The sequence below is a fragment of the Pimephales promelas genome, chromosome 9 (assembly GCF_988280905.1).
Source record: "Pimephales promelas chromosome 9, fPimPro1.hap1.1, whole genome shotgun sequence".
Taxonomy (NCBI): domain Eukaryota; kingdom Metazoa; phylum Chordata; class Actinopteri; order Cypriniformes; family Leuciscidae; genus Pimephales; species Pimephales promelas.
This window is the reverse complement of record NC_142777.1, coordinates 7,003,009-7,019,512: the sequence shown is the minus strand read 5'-3', so window position 1 is coordinate 7,019,512 and position 16,504 is coordinate 7,003,009. Positions and strand designations below refer to the sequence as shown.

Genomic DNA, 16,504 nt, shown 5'->3' with positions numbered 1-16,504 from the left:
TGTCTGTCAACACGGAACTTGTAGCGCACTGTCAGCCATACGCTGTGTGTTTTTGCAAAACATTACAACGAGGATTAAGACAAACATAACGCATTTAACCAGCTAATTGCTAATGCTAGCTAAATTTACCCGTCGTTTTGTTTGCCTCCTATGCTCTGCTCTTTTATCTTCTTCCATCATATTACTTAATATCATATTACGCTGGAGCCTTCGTCTTCTGTGTTTCTCTGTAAATTACAGAACCCAAGTATAATCTTTAAACGCCACCGTTTGTTCTCCGTTAATTAAGCTCCCGGCAATAGCCTCCTCCATGCTGGTTTGTTGTTGTTGTATGTGGCCGCGCTACGTCTAGTGATAAAGACCGTCGCCGTTAGGGTGACCACCCGTCCCGCGTAGCGCGTGCGCGCACAGCGTTTGAAGCCCAATTCATGCGTCCCGCAAATTGAGACCGCGTCACGCATAATCAATGCTTGCTCAAAAAAAGTCGGTCACTCTTTATCCTCGAGACGCAGGCAGCCAAACGTTGTGCCTGAACACGTTCACGTTCATGAACTTGTTCATATTTTGGGTGAACTGAACGTATTGTTTAACTGCCTGTCTTGATGAACGTGTGAACTCGTTCATTCTGGTGTCTCTGAACTCACGCTCTCTCAGTTTAACTTCATTCAATGGGGTGCCAGATTTCTATAGAGCCTTCCAGGCGAACACCCTGCTAAAACTCACCGTAAACAGGGCTCAATATGTAGTGAAAAAACACCCAATCTGGCAACACAAGCAACCAGTGCCGCACCGCGGCCGCCGTCGACAAAGGCGTCATATGATAATTTAAACGGATTTTATAACGAGGTCGGTGAAGATGGGAAAAATCTTACATTTCTGTGCAAACTTGAACTTAACTAGTTCATTTTAAAATGTGTGAACTGAACTTTGAACTAGTTCATGTAGAAAGTGAACTTCATCAAGACTGGTTGCCACTCCCACGTGACCTGCTGACTAGGTTGATGTCAACTTTTTCATTGTTGTCATGACAGCGCAGCTTCTCATTCCGTGAACCTCTGGAGTTGTGAGTTTAGACTTTTTTTCGACTTTTTTTAAACTGTTCCTGTGGTGTTGAGCAACTATAATTCCTGTTAATCCTATAATTTTATACTTTTATTGATTTAAAGTGAATTAATTGTAATAAAAAATAAATAAAATTAAATAGCTAAAGTAAATCGTAAGTGGAAGTGCTGTCAATTCATTGAATGTTCAAAATATTCATCTTTATTTAGAAAACAAATGCACATTGGTTGGCCTATTCATGAGAATATATCAGCAATTACACGTTTAGGGAATAGGGCATTATTAATGCATGTGCTAAGGTATGTGCTTTTTTTAACAATTATTCATGTACAAACAGTAAGGCAATAGTAACAATTCTAGATATGGGTAAACCACTATCAGAGTCTGCCCGTGGGGTGGGGGCACCGCCGCGCCAAGCAGTGTCCCACATTGTCCCTCAGAAACATACCCCTTGTCCCCCCTTGGGCTTATTAGCAGGTGGTCACCCTAGTCGCCGTGCTTGCATTACCCCTCCTACCAGTTCCTATGGCCACTTGGCCAGTGCGAACACAAGCAGCAAAACCGAGTTTGAGGGGAGAGTAGTTCTTAGAACTGTTTAGAAGTGGACAGTTCCTATAACTAAGTTCCTGTAACTACTTGGTCGGAAAGCGGCTCTAAATGTAAAGAAGTCATTCTGTTGAATACTATTTGTTTCTTTGTTAGTGTAAAATGGAAATGCATGGTAATTTTTTTATAAATATAAACAAAAACTAAATGGTGTTGTAGAGTTTTAGAACTAGACAAATCTTTCTGCATTAATACCTAAATATAAAATTTAACTACAATAGTCCATGTTTGATCGGGCTTCGAACCCATAACACTGTATTGTCGAACTGTATGTTCTACCACTCGGCCATGTTTCAACTCATGGAAATGCCCTAACTTTCTCCACTGAGTGTTCGCTCATATGAGCGAGGAAACGTTTTGTCGTTAACCTATTGTGAGTCAAGTCAAGTCAAGTCACATTTATTTATATAGCGCTTTTCACAATACAGATTGTATCAAAGCAGCTTCACAGTGATAACATGTAAGTAGCACAACACAGATCAACAACATTGCTAAACACTAAATAAATAACCCCAACTGAGCAAGCTCAAAGCAAGCCAAAAGCAAGGCGACAGTGGCAAGGAACCAAACTCCATCAGATTGGATGGAGAAAAAACCTTGGGAGAACCCAGGCTCAGTCGGGGGCCAGTTCTCCTCTGGCTTACATTCATATTGTTTAAATATAAATATTAAATATAAATATTGTTTATGAATCAAACGGCGCCATAACATATCGCAGGCGTTGAGTCGTCTCATCACAGGCGTTGAGTCGTCTCATCACAGGCGTTGGGGCATCCGAAATCCCCGTGAGAGGCTGGACACAAAACTGGACCTGACGAACGCCATTTTTCTCGGGACAAGCGTCCCGAGATAACAGCAGAAAGGCAGATGGGAAATAATTAGCATAGCTGATGTTCATAATAATTTCCGTTATAACTCACAAACTCTCCGTAACCCGAACTCTCCGCAACCCAACCATACGCGCCGACCCGTTTGTCTAAGAGGCTGTCGAGCCCCACTGGTGCGTTAAGCAGTTTCAGTGGCAAACGGTTCCGTATGGCATAACAGAGGACTAGAAGGTAAGCATTATGTGAATGCTTGACTAAAGAGATGCGTCTTTAATCTAGTTTTGAACTGTGTCAGCGAGTCAGAGGCTCGGACCGTATCGGGAAGGCCATTCCAGAGTTTTGGAGCTAAATGCGAGAACGCCCTCCCTCCTTTACTGGACTTCGATATCCTAGGAATGACCAGAAGCCTTGAATTTAGTGATCTTAAGGAACGCGGTGGATTGTAGGGCGAAAGAAGGTCCGTTAAGTACATAGGTGCTAAACCATTTAGGGCTTTATAGGTCAGTAGTAGTATTTTGTAGTTGATGCGGAACTTAATAGGTAACCAGTCTAGAGATGATAAAATCGGTGTTATATGATCATATTTTCTTGACCTAGTAAGAACTCTAGCAGCTGCATTTTGTACTAACTGTAGCTTGTTTATTGAGGATGCAGGACAACCAGCTAATAAAGCATTACAGTAATCTAGTCTCGAGGTCATGAATGCGTGAACTAATTTTTCTGCATCAGAAATAGATAGCATGTTACGTAGCTTAGCAATGTTTATAAGGTGGAAAAAGGCTGTTCTTGTAACATATGAAATATGATTTTCGAACGACAAGTTGCGGTCTAGTATAACACCCAGGTCTTTTACTGTTGTGGATAAAGTAACAGGACATCCGTCTATATTAAAGTTGTATTGTGAGAGGTTTTGTGAGTAGTTTTTTGGACCAATAAGTAATACCTCCGTTTTATCTGAATTTAATAGCAGGAAATTACGCGTCATCCAGCATTTTATATCTTTGAGACACTCTGTCATTTTAGATGAGTTAGTGTTTTCATCTGGTCGTGATGAAATATATAATTGAGTGTCGTCAGCGTAACAGTGGAAATTAATTCCATGTTTTCTTATAATATTACCAAGTGGCAGCATATATATTGAGAATAGCAGAGGGCCTAAAACTGATCCTTGCGGTACTCCATAGTCTACTGACGTTATCTTTGATTTTTTCCCATTTAAACAGACAAAATGAGAACGGTCCGATAAGTACGATCTAAACCAGCTTAATGCCTGTCCCTGAACACCGGTGAAGTTTTGTAGTCGATCCAAGAGTATTTTATGATCTATAGTGTCGAACGCAGCGCTAAGATCAAGTAGGACTAGTATTGAGATACAGCCTTGGTCAGAAGCTAAAAGTAAATCATTTGTAATTTTAACTAGCGCAGTTTCTGTACTATGATGCGGTCTGAATCCTGACTGGAATTTTTCATAGATATCATTTTCTTGCAGGAAAGAGCACAATTGAGCAGACACTACTTTTTCAAGTATTTTGGACATAAATGGAAGATTTGAAATGGGTCTGTAATTTGCCAAGTTATTTGGATCTAATTGCGGTTTCTTAATGAGCGGTTTTATTACAGCCAGCTTGTATATTTTTGGGACATGACCTAAAGATAAAGACGAGTTAATAATATTGAGGAGAGGCTCTTCCACTACAGGTAATAGTTCTTTCAGTAGTTTAGTGGGTATTGGATCTAATAAACAAGTTGTTGGTTTAGATGCAATGATAAGTTTATTTAGCTCCTCCTGTCCTATCGTTGTAAAGCGGTTTAGTTGTTCTAGAGGGTCCATAATTGAAGCTGAATCATAAGACACCATAGCGGATTGTACATTTATAATTTTGTTTCGGATGCTTTCTATTTTCGCGTTGAAGTAATTCATAAAATCATTACTACTAAACTGTAAAGGTATATTTTGCTCTGGTGATTAGTAAGTGTAAGCCTACTTTACGTGAATAAAATACACCTTTTACAATTTTAAAAGATGATTTTATTTTAGCTGTTATGAGAAAAATAAATTAAAGTGAGCACCGCCGCGTTTGTCGAACACTAATTAATGCCAGAATAAAACTCGATTTTAGAATAGGCCTACGCACTGGGCGTGGTGTGTCAAAATACTCAATTATAAACTTCAATATTTTATTCAAAACCACGTCAAAACACTTTGTGACATTTTAAAAAGCCGTGAATCAATGTATAAGGCCACTGAAACGCGTATATTATCTCCAACAGCGCTGGTTCAGATTTTATTATTTGTTGTTTAAACGTGCGTGTTGCATATTTAAATATATATATTTAAAAAAAATATATATATATATATGCTGGGCGATCCAAAAAATCTGCGATTTTTTTATTTTTTTTTATAAAACACTCAATTTACGATTTTCGATCCCCCCCCCCCCCTCCATTTAAAACAAAATAATTGCAAACTGTAAATATATTTTGAAAATACATATTTATTATATTTAATTAGTGCATCAACATAAACAAAATTGCACTGTCACTGTGCAATAAACATTGTGCAACATCCAAATTATTTGTAGTGTATTTGGATTGAGCTAATAAAACAACAAAAAATCATGAGGTAACTCTTAATGGAACTGAACATGTACAGTACAGTTGAACAGTAACACCACTCACCATAAAAAAAATGCATTTTAAACACGCATTATAAACAACATAAAATGCATTTTAATTGCATTTTAAACATTCTTTGCGAGGAAAATTAGCCTATCAACTACAGCAGGCTTGAGGCAAGCTCGGTTACAGGTGACAATACCCCCTCCCACACTAAAGACCCTCTCCGATGGGGCACTAGTTGCTGGAATAGCCAGGTATTTTTTTTGCCAGACGACTGAGTCTTGTGAAGTTGGGCTAATGCTGCTTCCATCACTCAAGTGGGTTAGTGTCAGGATCCACCTCAGGACCCAATAAGTAGGAGGTGAGCTCTGCTTCGATTTTCTCCTTTACTGACTGGTGGGACAGTGATGCAGCAGTGCTGCTTTCTTGAAGAAGGCAGCTAAAGTTTTCTTCTTAGGTGGGCTAGCTCTCTTCTTGGCACATTTGTACAGTAGGACCTTCTTCCTCTGAGCAGAGGGCAGAAAGCTCAGTGACAGCTCTTTTCTTAATAATGTCCAACTTGTCCGGTGTAATGTAGGTGGTACGCAACCGTGGATCCATTAGAGAAGCCATGTCCAGGAGCTCATCATCCTCAGGGTCACTGTATTTCTGTTCAAGGTAGCACTTAATGTTTCTTTTTATTGTAGCGTTGAGATCTACATCTTTCTCTTCTTGCTGAAGGAGACTTGTTTTGAAAAGATGCAGCACAGGTTTAATGTATGAAACGCTTACATAAGATTCTCCGAACAACACTTCAGTAAAGTCCTGAAGGGGTTTGATCGCTTTATTTGTGGCATCTAAAACCTCCAGATCTTGCCATGTAGGAACAAGATGGCGGGGTTTCTTTATTATATATATATATAAGTAAATCCCGTTCAAGTCTGCATTTACATTTAAACAAGGAACATTTCTGTTTTTCTGGTGAAAACTGTTCTGCTGCACTATACTGCTTAAATCAATTGAATAAATAAAGAAATACATTCAAAACAGTGTGTATTCTTCTTTTATTCCAAGTAGAAAAAACACTTACACATTGTAGACAAAAATGGGCTAACAGGCAACACCCCTTAAATTCTTAACAATCACATCCTCATATTTTTGGGGGGTTTTCTTCTTAACAACAGCACATTAATTAGCTGTAAATACTAGCTAATTCGGCCACAAGAGCTGAGGTAAAGTGCAAATAAATAAAAAAATTGAAAAAAAAAAGAAGTGGAAACTCAATGCGTTTCAATTTGCAGTGCTTTGGCTAACAGGCAACACCTCTTAAAATCAAAACAATATGACATCCTCATATTTTTTACAAAAGCATATAAACCTGCAATCAGCTAAATCAGCTACAAGAGCTGAGAAAAAGTGCAAAAAGTAAAAAACAACAACAAAAAAAAAAAACCAAACAAGCAAACTCAATGCGTTTCAATATGAAAGTGCTTGAACAGCAGCAACATTTAAACATGTTTCAGTCCACTGTAATTCACGGAACTAACAAATTTCAAAATGATAGACCTACTGGCCCAATGTTAAATGTTAACAATACCAACAATGTGACTCTCAAACTATTTTAATTATCCACACTGTCTTCAAGGTGTTGCACGTAACTTGGTTGCCCGTGGGGAAGAGTATATGCGTGAGATGTTGCTGGGTGTGGGGTCCGAGGCTGAATGTGAGGCTGTATTTGATTATGTTGTAGCTCTCTGGGTATGTATTGTGGTGGTTTTTGCTGTGACTAAATGTTAAACTGATCATTAGATTTTGCCCACTGTTGTGCCCTGCCTGTCAAATCCTGATCTGCTTCTTGATATTCATGCAGTTTTGTCATAATTCTCTTTTTGGCTCTTGTTTTCAAAATTGGGTCTTTGATGTGACAGAGCTCGACTGCAACTTGTCGTCCAAACCCAGACTCATCTTCTATTCTATCTTGCTTTCCGGGTTTAAACCAAACTTCACAGTGTTGGACATTTCTTTCAGGACTTCAAGCTTCTCAAGCTCAATGTCACTGTCATTGGGACGTCTTGCCTTTTTGTTTAATGGTCGGCGGCCTCTGGGCGCCTATGATGGTGGGCTTGAGGACCTTGATGATCCTGGTGTAGATGGCCTTGGCGCAATCTCCAAAGAATTTTCCCCAGGAGAGGACACTTCGTCATCAGCCACTGTCCCCTGTGTGTCTGTGTCATTGTCGTCAATCTGTTGGACAGGATATCATCATGTTTCACATTATGTTGTATTATCCAAAATACAAACCCAATTCCATAAAAGTTGGGACACTGTACAAATTGTGAATAAAAACAGAATGCAATGATGTGGAAGTTTCAAATTTCAATATTATATTTAGAATACAACATAGATGACATATCAACTGTTTAAACTGAGAAAATGCATAATTTTAAGGGAAAAATAAGTTGATTTTAAATTTCATGGCACAGCACATCTCAAAAAAGTTGGGACAAGGCCATTTTTACCACTGTGTGGCATCCCCTCTTCTTTTAATAACAGTCTGCAAACGTCTGGGGACTGAGGAGACAAGTTGCTCAAGTTTAGGAATAGGAATGTTGTCCCATTCTTGTCTAATAAAGGCTTCTAGCTGCTCAACTGTCTTAGGTCTTCTTTGTTGCATCTTCCTCTTTATGATGCGCCAAATGTTTTCTATGGGTGAAAGATCTGGACTGCAGGCTGTCTACAACTACAATTTCTTGATAAAGAGTTGACTATTTAATGGGATGACCTAACTTTCTCACATGACTGTATATGGGGGTTATGAATCTATATCGTTATATAATGAGAACAATAGTTTGAACTAAATATCTAAACTAGAACTAAATACCTTGAAATACCTAAACTAGAACTAAATATCTTGAAAGGGTTTAATTTTAAATGCTGTGTTGAAATTATGAACAAGTGTTTCACAGTGAATAGTCGAGGGTACATAATACAAGAAAATATCCACTATAGAATACAGAGAATGGACAATACTCACAGCAAGGGTAGTCTCAGCATTGCGGGGGTTGACAAATGGTTTTAAAAAATCCAAATTTCGCAATATCCAGTTCTGTTTATAAGTGAGGGCCTTGTCTCCACTACCACTGGGAAGAGGTCTCAGCAGCTGGCAAAACTATGTCCTCAGAGACATGCTGCGTGTTTTAACTTCTGCAACTGGAACATAAATTCACTAGCATTAGTTACATTTTCCCCGTTTGTGCAAAGCTAGATTTCCTGTCTTTCTCATTCAGTCTTTCATTCGTGCTGTTGTACAGCAATGTCAATATCAAACATTAGCACGTTATGCCATTCAATAGAGTGGTAAAGTTAGCATAAGGCATGTCGATGGCTTCGGCAATGTCGGACCACTAACTTTTCCTTTTCCACTCTGTCGTGGTATGAATGACAGTTTACGTCTAAAAGACACGGCTGCTCTGCCAACAGCTCGACAAGCCGTTCCTCTTTTTCCACTGTCCACTTTTGCCTGCTTGGCACGGTTCGTTGCGTTTCCGTTGCCATGATTCTTTGTTGTGACTGATGATGGCTTTTATTGTTGATTGTTTTACGTCAGTAGGACTACTCTAGGACTTGCGATAATATCAAACATGTTTGATATGAAAGACTTTAGAAAGACTGGCATAAATCGGGTCGCCGACTGCAGATTATCACCTCACATTTAACGATCGAGGCGACGGGAGCGTGCCGAGACTCCAGTTAGATTCCTAAAGACTACTGTCTTTAGTCTGGAACTGTGAAAATCCTTTGGTGTAAGCCCAGCATTACAGTTGTGGAAAGTGTAGAAATCCCTTCCATCTGTGCAGTCCTTGTGTGCCCAGGCTTTACAGGACCAGCACTGGAGCCAGACCTCCCCTGGCCTTGAGAAGCTTTCCAAGCACACAATGCACAAATCATTTTCATCATCAGATGACTCCTGAATTTTCTGCTTCTTTGGTTTAGATTTTTTTTTTTTTCTGAATTTTTTTTTACCGAAAGCGGTTTCCCTTCTTTTCCTGCCCTTTGTCGTCTGCTTTCTTGGGCCAGCTTTTGGGTGTGGACGGATGGACACTGGTGAAAAAGTTTTGTCCATAGCAGAGGATGATGGCTCAGGCTCAGGATTGGACACCATACATGGTGTGACAGGGGATGATGCTCTAAGTGGCATGGAGGATGCCACCGTCGCCACATTGGGTGAGGGAGTTGTAGAGGAAGATGGAACCTCTGGTGTCACTGCTGGCAGTGGGCGGTCTGTGACTAGGGATGGTGCAAAGTCACTGTCACTGAAAATATTCCTGATAAAAGGCCAAATTCCAGTGCATGAAAACCCTGCCTGAATATTTGTCGGTGATGCGGCACGGGGAAGGGCAATCTTCACAATGCCTGGCAGATCATAAATGGTCATTGTGGCTCCTGGATGAGCTTTCATCCAGCTGTCAGAGCAGCTTTATACGAGCCTCTTCAGTGGCCCATGTACACTGCAATCCAAGGGCTGCAGCTTATGGGAACAGTGTGGGGAATGAGAGGAGGACAATGCCATGGCTCCTGCAAAAATCAATCCTATCCACAGAAAGGTGAGAGGTTTGGTTCTCCAGGATTAGCAGCACGCTTGACTCCAGTGACGACTTGGTATGAGTCTGGAAGTGCTTGAGGAAAACCAAAAAGACCTCTCCTTGCATCCACCCTGACCCATTTGCTATACTGACATACCAGGAAGGCCATTGCTGGTAAAGGAAGGATGGATTTGGAACATTGGTGGGATGGAATTCCCCAGGGCATTTACTGCACAGGCAAGTGTAAAGAGTGTCCCCCGTTCGGCAGAGGTAACTGCGCCCACTTGCTTGACTCCCTTTCTGGCCACAATTTATTCAGGATTTTGCACTGTGGTGATTCCTGTATGTATATAAAAGAAATTATGTTATTTTGTGTTTTTATTTTGTATGACTGTGAGCCTCTGGAAGGGGCTTCTAAGGGGGATATAGATCATTTCTACCACATCTGTTTCATCCATGTTTCAGATGTCCTGTGCAGAAACTCTGTGTTTGTCCAGCCAAGTTGTCAAAAAACGTATTCATGTTTATCACATTAAAACTTGTTGCCTGTGAGAGGTTTGTAGCCTGGGGGCTTCTTATGGAGAGAGTGGGGTGCCTCTTTAAAAATGTTGTGAACCAGTCGGCTCCAGCCATTCTGTTCTCTGCCCAGGTTTCGGGGAACCTGCAACTGTAGGTATTTGCCAAATCACAGGCAAACTTTCGGGCCTAAATTATATAAATTGTTAATTAATTTAATACACAACAAATGTATATTTTATAGCCTACTCTAGCTTAATACATATCTAGGCTACCTCCTTCGGGCTCAATCCATAATATAAATCAGCTGCCTGCAATAAGTAGTCTCTTATGAGGAGCTCCTGGTCTAGTGTGAATACTCTTTTCGGAGTTCAGTATCCAACGCAGTGTGGAGATTGACCTCACAAAGGTTTTTATCTCTCTTTACTTAAATGCTTAAAGCATGAATGGAAAAAAAATCTGGAACCAGCATGGTTGAGCATGAATGTACTATATTAGAGATTAAGAAAGTGAAAGGAGGGAGAGAACATTTTATGTATATCTTCAGTACAAGCTCAAGGTTGCATAACAAAAACACACTGAATTTAAAGGACGTAAAAGTAAAAATGTAGTAGACAGTAAACATTTGAATTTTGGCTTCAGGTTTTGTTGTAATATTGCATTTTTTTAAATTGTCCACATTACATGATGATGCATAAGTTGATTATACACCATGTGCTTGTGTTTTTCAGTGGCAGTGAGACGTAACCGTCTAACATCTGATGCCACAGAGAAAGACATTGATTCCACCGTTAAAAGATGGCTGTATCTGGCCCCAGACAGAGATGATGGACGAAAAGAAAGGATGAAGAGAAAAGTACAGAAGGACAATATGACTGTTTAACAGGCTTTAGGCATGGATGTTCAAAAGCTCTGTCCAGTGTTCAATTGTTAAGTGGCAGAATCATGACTGTTTCAGAGTCATTTAAAGAGAACTACTTTCCTAGCCATAAAGGTGGACGTTCAAGTGTTATGTGAAGTGAAACTTGTTGATGACTAGAAACATGTTCTAGTGTTATATGTTTAGTGAATCTTGTCTGTGACCAGAAACATGGACGTTCAAGCATTAGGCAAAGCAATGAAACTTGATGACGAGAAACATGGACCAAGTAACATTTAAAGTGACACGTCATGAACCAAAAAAACAGCACTTGCTTTATTTTTGTTTTTATTTTTTTATTTTTGCTGGCAAAGCAATGAAACTTGATGACGAAAAACATGGACCAAGTAACATTTAAAGTGACACGTCATGAACCAAAAAAACAGCACTTGCTTTATTTTTGTTTTTATTTATTTTTTGCTGGCAAAGCAATGAAACTTGATGACGAGAAACATGGACCAAGTAACATTTAAAGTGACACGTCATGAACCAAAAAAACAGCACTTGCTTTATTTTAGTTTTTATTTATTTTTTGCTGAAGTTGTTTGTACAAATGAAAAATGTCAGATGCCAATGCTTTAATGTTTAACACAATTAAATATTTGTTCAGAATACTGTCTTGTTGTGACTATTTTTCTGGGTGGGGTTTGTAACTGGCTTGGTTATGGTGGTATTGAGGCTGACCTGAACTCCTCTGGTCCAAACCAGAATAGGGCCAGCTTTGGTCATACAGGTGGCTGAGATATGGATCTATCGTGGCCCATATTGTAGCTGCGAGGTTTAGTTCACCTTTGTTTCAGTCTCCGGTGTGGCTCAGTTCTGGCCTTTTTTGCTTAAATACTGGTGTTGATATTGTGGTTATGTTTTGGTTCCAATGTCACATTTCGATCTGGCCCAATTCTGGGCCAGTTATGGGTAATTAACTTGGCTGAGACTTGGTCCAGTTATGGCCCATGTGTGGCCCTTGTCTGGAATCCAGACCTGGTCCACACTAGGGCCATCATTCATTGCGGTATGTGGGCCAAGCAAAAACTGGTGGTGTGGGCCGGAGCTGGGCCAGAGAAAAATTGCCATGTGGGCTCTTTCTTTTCCTGGCACACTTTACACAGACCATTTTGCTCAATTCCCATTTTATTTAAAATTGCCTCATTAAAAAACACTTTATACCTTAAAGGGTTAGTTCACCCAAAAATGAAAAAAGTCATTAAGTCATTAATTACTCACCCCCATGCTGTACCAACCCCGTGAGACCTTCGTTCATCTTCGGAACACAAAGGAAGATATTTTTTATTAAATTTGAGAGCCGTATAACTACCACATAGGCTCCTAAGGGAATGACTCTTGTCGGCCCAGAAAGTCAATGAAGAAAATGTTTAAATATTCCATGTGACTACAATGGCTCAACTATAAGTTTATCAAGCGAAAAAAAAAATAAAAAAAATAACGACTTTATTCGACTATTCCTTTTCTTCCATGTTGGCCTGAAACGAGACTTCAATACGATTTCCACGAGAATTGGGATCTCCTTCAACTACTTCAGTTCAGTTCTCGCGCATGCGTCGTGGAAATCGTATTGAAGTCTCGTTTCAGGCCAACAGTGAAACAGCTGAAAGTGGACAACCCTGTCTTACTGATCTTGTGATTTTAAAACATTCTGTTAAAACAATAAAGCTTACAGCACCTGGTGCACCCAAGCAAATTCCCCTCCAAGTACCTAAGCGATCATCAGCAGCCCAATGGTTGAGCAGAGCTGAGCAGCGATCAGCCAATGATTGAGCAATGCTGAGCAGACCTCAGCACTCAACAGACCAATCATTGAGCGAGGATCGGAAACCATCAAATAACTGTGCGGACTATTTTACAAAACCACTGGTGGCCATCTCTATAATTTTTTGTGGTAAGAGTTATTGATGACCGATTGGACTGTTAATTTTTACTCTCGGATAAATTATGTTTGGTGTAATTATTTGCTATTGAGTATTGAATGAAACTTGATACATTTTTGTTTAAAATGCGACCAGACTATTGATTTTATATGTTGAGACCATGAAGAATGTACTACTACTGTGTGGACTCGAAATGTAAAGCTTAAATATGAGTAAGATGCGTTAGAATATCAACCGCAATTAGCATGCTAAATGCATTGAAAATGAATGAATGAATGAACTACCAATCGCCTGTAATGACCTGACGATCACTGGAAATACTTAAAAAACGTGATCAGACACTCTAGCTCACTTCTTAAGACCATAGAGATGGTGTTACAACAGTGTGGAGTTGAAATTCGATGTGTAAATAAATATGCTTTTGAAGTGTAAACATGTCAACCGCGATTTGCATGCTAAAAACAAAGTGATAAATGAATGGGCTGTCTTTGGTTACAACTTTTATGAGGGCTGCAGGGTAATTATGAATATGTATATATACATTTGTATTTTGTATTTAAGCCTTCATCTGCTTTTAGTTTTACTCATTTCTTCATGTTTTACTGTACCAGATGAAACATGGAGAAGCCATCTAGACACCTAGATATCGGTGCAGAGTGTGCAATAAAAAATTTCACTAAAAAATCAAACCTGACGAGGCATCTGAAGATCCATACTGTCATCAGGGAGACCTTTCACTGTGATGTCTGCAGGAAGAGCTTGACCACCAAATCATTGCTGGTCAGCCATCAACAGCAACACCAGTACCCCAACATCGTTTTGTACCGACAAGAAGAGGCCAGGCTGCAGTGTACAGAGGCAGCAAAGTCTGTGGCAGAGACCCCAGCACCGTTGTTGACCCTACATGGCTGGATCCTAAGACAGCAGAGGCGGCTGCCAAGAGGTCCGGGGGTGTGGAAAGGTCAGCTGGTCATCGTGTTCGGGAAGTACACCGGTCAGACCTTCAGGTGGCTTCTAGAAAATGATGTCGGCTGGCTGATGTGGTTGCTGTTCCAGTACTGCCAGCAGGGAGAGCAGAATGAGCTGCAGAAGTTGCAGAAGGAGCGACTGCTCCAGTACGCCAGTGAGTTCCCTCCTGTCACATGGCACTATGACAGGAGGTTGAAGGTAAGATAAACTCAGTTACCTTTTAGACCTGAGTAACTGATGTTAAGAGTATTCTATGGTTGTATTTTATTTTCTGCAGAAAGCGCAATCGAAGAAAGACCGGGCTCCGTCAACCGTCCCGACGTCAGCGATACCAAGTTGTTGGCTGCTGCAGGTTTAGTATTATGCTGAAATGAACATGAAATGACTTTGTAGTATGCTGTGGAGCTGCTAGGACTTGTGTTTGTGCCATGTGAAATTTCTCAATATGTATCGAGCAATGCTGTTGATACATTTTTGTGGTGTTCTCCTCTTCAGAGAATGTCCTGGACGGGTCTGTGGTGTCAGTCAGCACGCAGCTGACCACCTAGGGAGACCTTGCCAGCTCTGTGTACCAGGACGACAGGCCCAGACCCTTGTCCCCAAGGGCATAGATTACGCGGGGGACGTGTCCCCCCCACATTTTATAAAATGTAAATTTGTCCCCCGCACTTTTTCATAGGGGAAGTGTTCACGACATGTTGAGGTTTTCGCAAGCCAATGTGTATTTTATAGATACAGATTTAAAATTCAAAGATAAAAGATCGTCTATATATATATATATATATATATATATATATATATATATATATATAATTAAATTGAAGAGACAGGGGATTCTGACCCCAACCCTTCAGTACATACAGTAAGGGAGGTACTGTCAAAATTCAGTCTGGTCAGTAGGAACATACTACAACCTTAGGAACATGAAAAAATCTCTTTGGCTCACGTTTTAAAACATTTTTTGCGTACTGTACAATAGCCATAGCCTACACAAAAGTACACTAAAGCAGTCGTGATCTAGGTGAATACTCAGCAAATATCAAAACTATTTTCACCCTGGTTGTTTTTTTTTAAACCTGACTATGTTCATGGTGCTGTCCACGTAATATGTAGTCCTGAAGGTCCAATATGATCAAGTCTGCAACTTGGGTACAGTGTTTGTTTATATTCGCTTGGAATATTTTCGGGGTTCTGCATTTAATATCTCGTGAATTGAATATTGTTACAACACAAATAACATTGTTTTAATTGTTTTAATCTCCTCAAAACTAGTTTTCCTTCAGGTTTGCACTTTGCAGATGGTCCCTTCTTAGCAGCCTGCTCATTGAGATCTGTCTGGTTACTGATATTCTTCTAAATATCAGAAAATCGTCTGAATGGATTCGAAAACGATAAAACTCAATTGTTTAACTCTGGGGGAGTTGTACTGTTTAACTCTGGGAGAGTAATTCATTAGATAACAACATTAATTCATTATAACAGTTAATTGTATATTTATATTATACTTATATAGAGAAGGAATGTGTACATACATACACTATTTTTATTAAAAGAATTAAAAATAGTGAAGTTTTTTGTTGTTGTATGCAGAGTTTAGCTTCAAGCCTAATTAAACAAACTTGATCAGCTAATCAAGTCATTCAGGCTTATTTTGAAAACTGCAGGCGTGTGTGTGTGTGTGTGTGTTGAAGCAGGGTTGGAACTAAACTCTATATATGGCTGTGGCCCACTTAGGTAAAGTTGGTTTTATATTCGCGGACTTCCGCGTTCAATAACTCGTGAACTAAACGTTTTTGCTACAAACAACACATATATCTACAGATAAAACACACCAGGGCCCGTATCCCTAAAGATTCTGAGAATCCTCTCAGAGAGCTCCTAACTTAACCTAAAAATTCCTTGCCAGGAGTTTTAGCTTAGAAGGGATTCCAGAACATTTTCAGTGAACTCTGAGCAAGGAATGGATGGAAAATCCTATGCTGGAAAATCCTGAGGAGGTGTCCCAGACAGCAAACTGACATTGAATCAACGTGGAAACGACGTCTCTCATGACATTGAAACAACGTTGATTTTGCTCATCGACTTAATATTGAACCAACGTCAGACGCGGCATTCTTCAAAGCTAAATGAAATCGAAAATTGGTTTGCTTTCATAACGTTGAAACAACGCGTTGATTTCAAGTTTATTTTCCGTTAGTTTTGAAAGAATGACCCGTCTGACGTTGGTTCAACGTTAATTCGATGAGCAAAACAATGTCAGATCAAAGTTGTTTTGATGTCATGTTTCCACGTTGATTCAATGTCAGTTTGCTATCTGGGGTGGTTGATTGCCGTGATTGATTCCTACAAGTTTGATGAAAATGAACTTTTGGTGATAATGAGCAAAGGCTGTACCCTCAAATCAATAAACATAATTATACACTCTAATCTTATGCAGACTGTAATTGTAAATAATATTTCACATTCAAGAAAATATCTGGAAAATGAATAGTAAGCTGTAGGGGTTATATAGCCTAACATTAGAATCTAAAATTTGTG

The 16,504-nt window shown here is 39.7% G+C and overlaps 1 protein-coding gene and 1 pseudogene across 1 annotated transcript in view; both read left to right on the top strand.

The window, feature by feature from the left end:
• Positions 1-11,075, top strand: part of LOC148977482 (uncharacterized) — a 54,604-nt gene extending 43,529 nt beyond the window's left edge. The window contains exon 7 of the mRNA XM_089135229.1: positions 10,924-11,075. Within this exon, the coding sequence (XP_088991355.1) occupies positions 10,924-11,075 (152 nt within the window). The remainder of the gene's footprint in view (positions 1-10,923) is intronic.
• A 2,489-nt stretch (positions 11,076-13,564) lies between these two features.
• On the top strand, positions 13,565-14,577 carry LOC148977481 (uncharacterized; annotated as a pseudogene).
• The last annotated feature ends 1,927 nt before the right edge of the window (positions 14,578-16,504 follow it).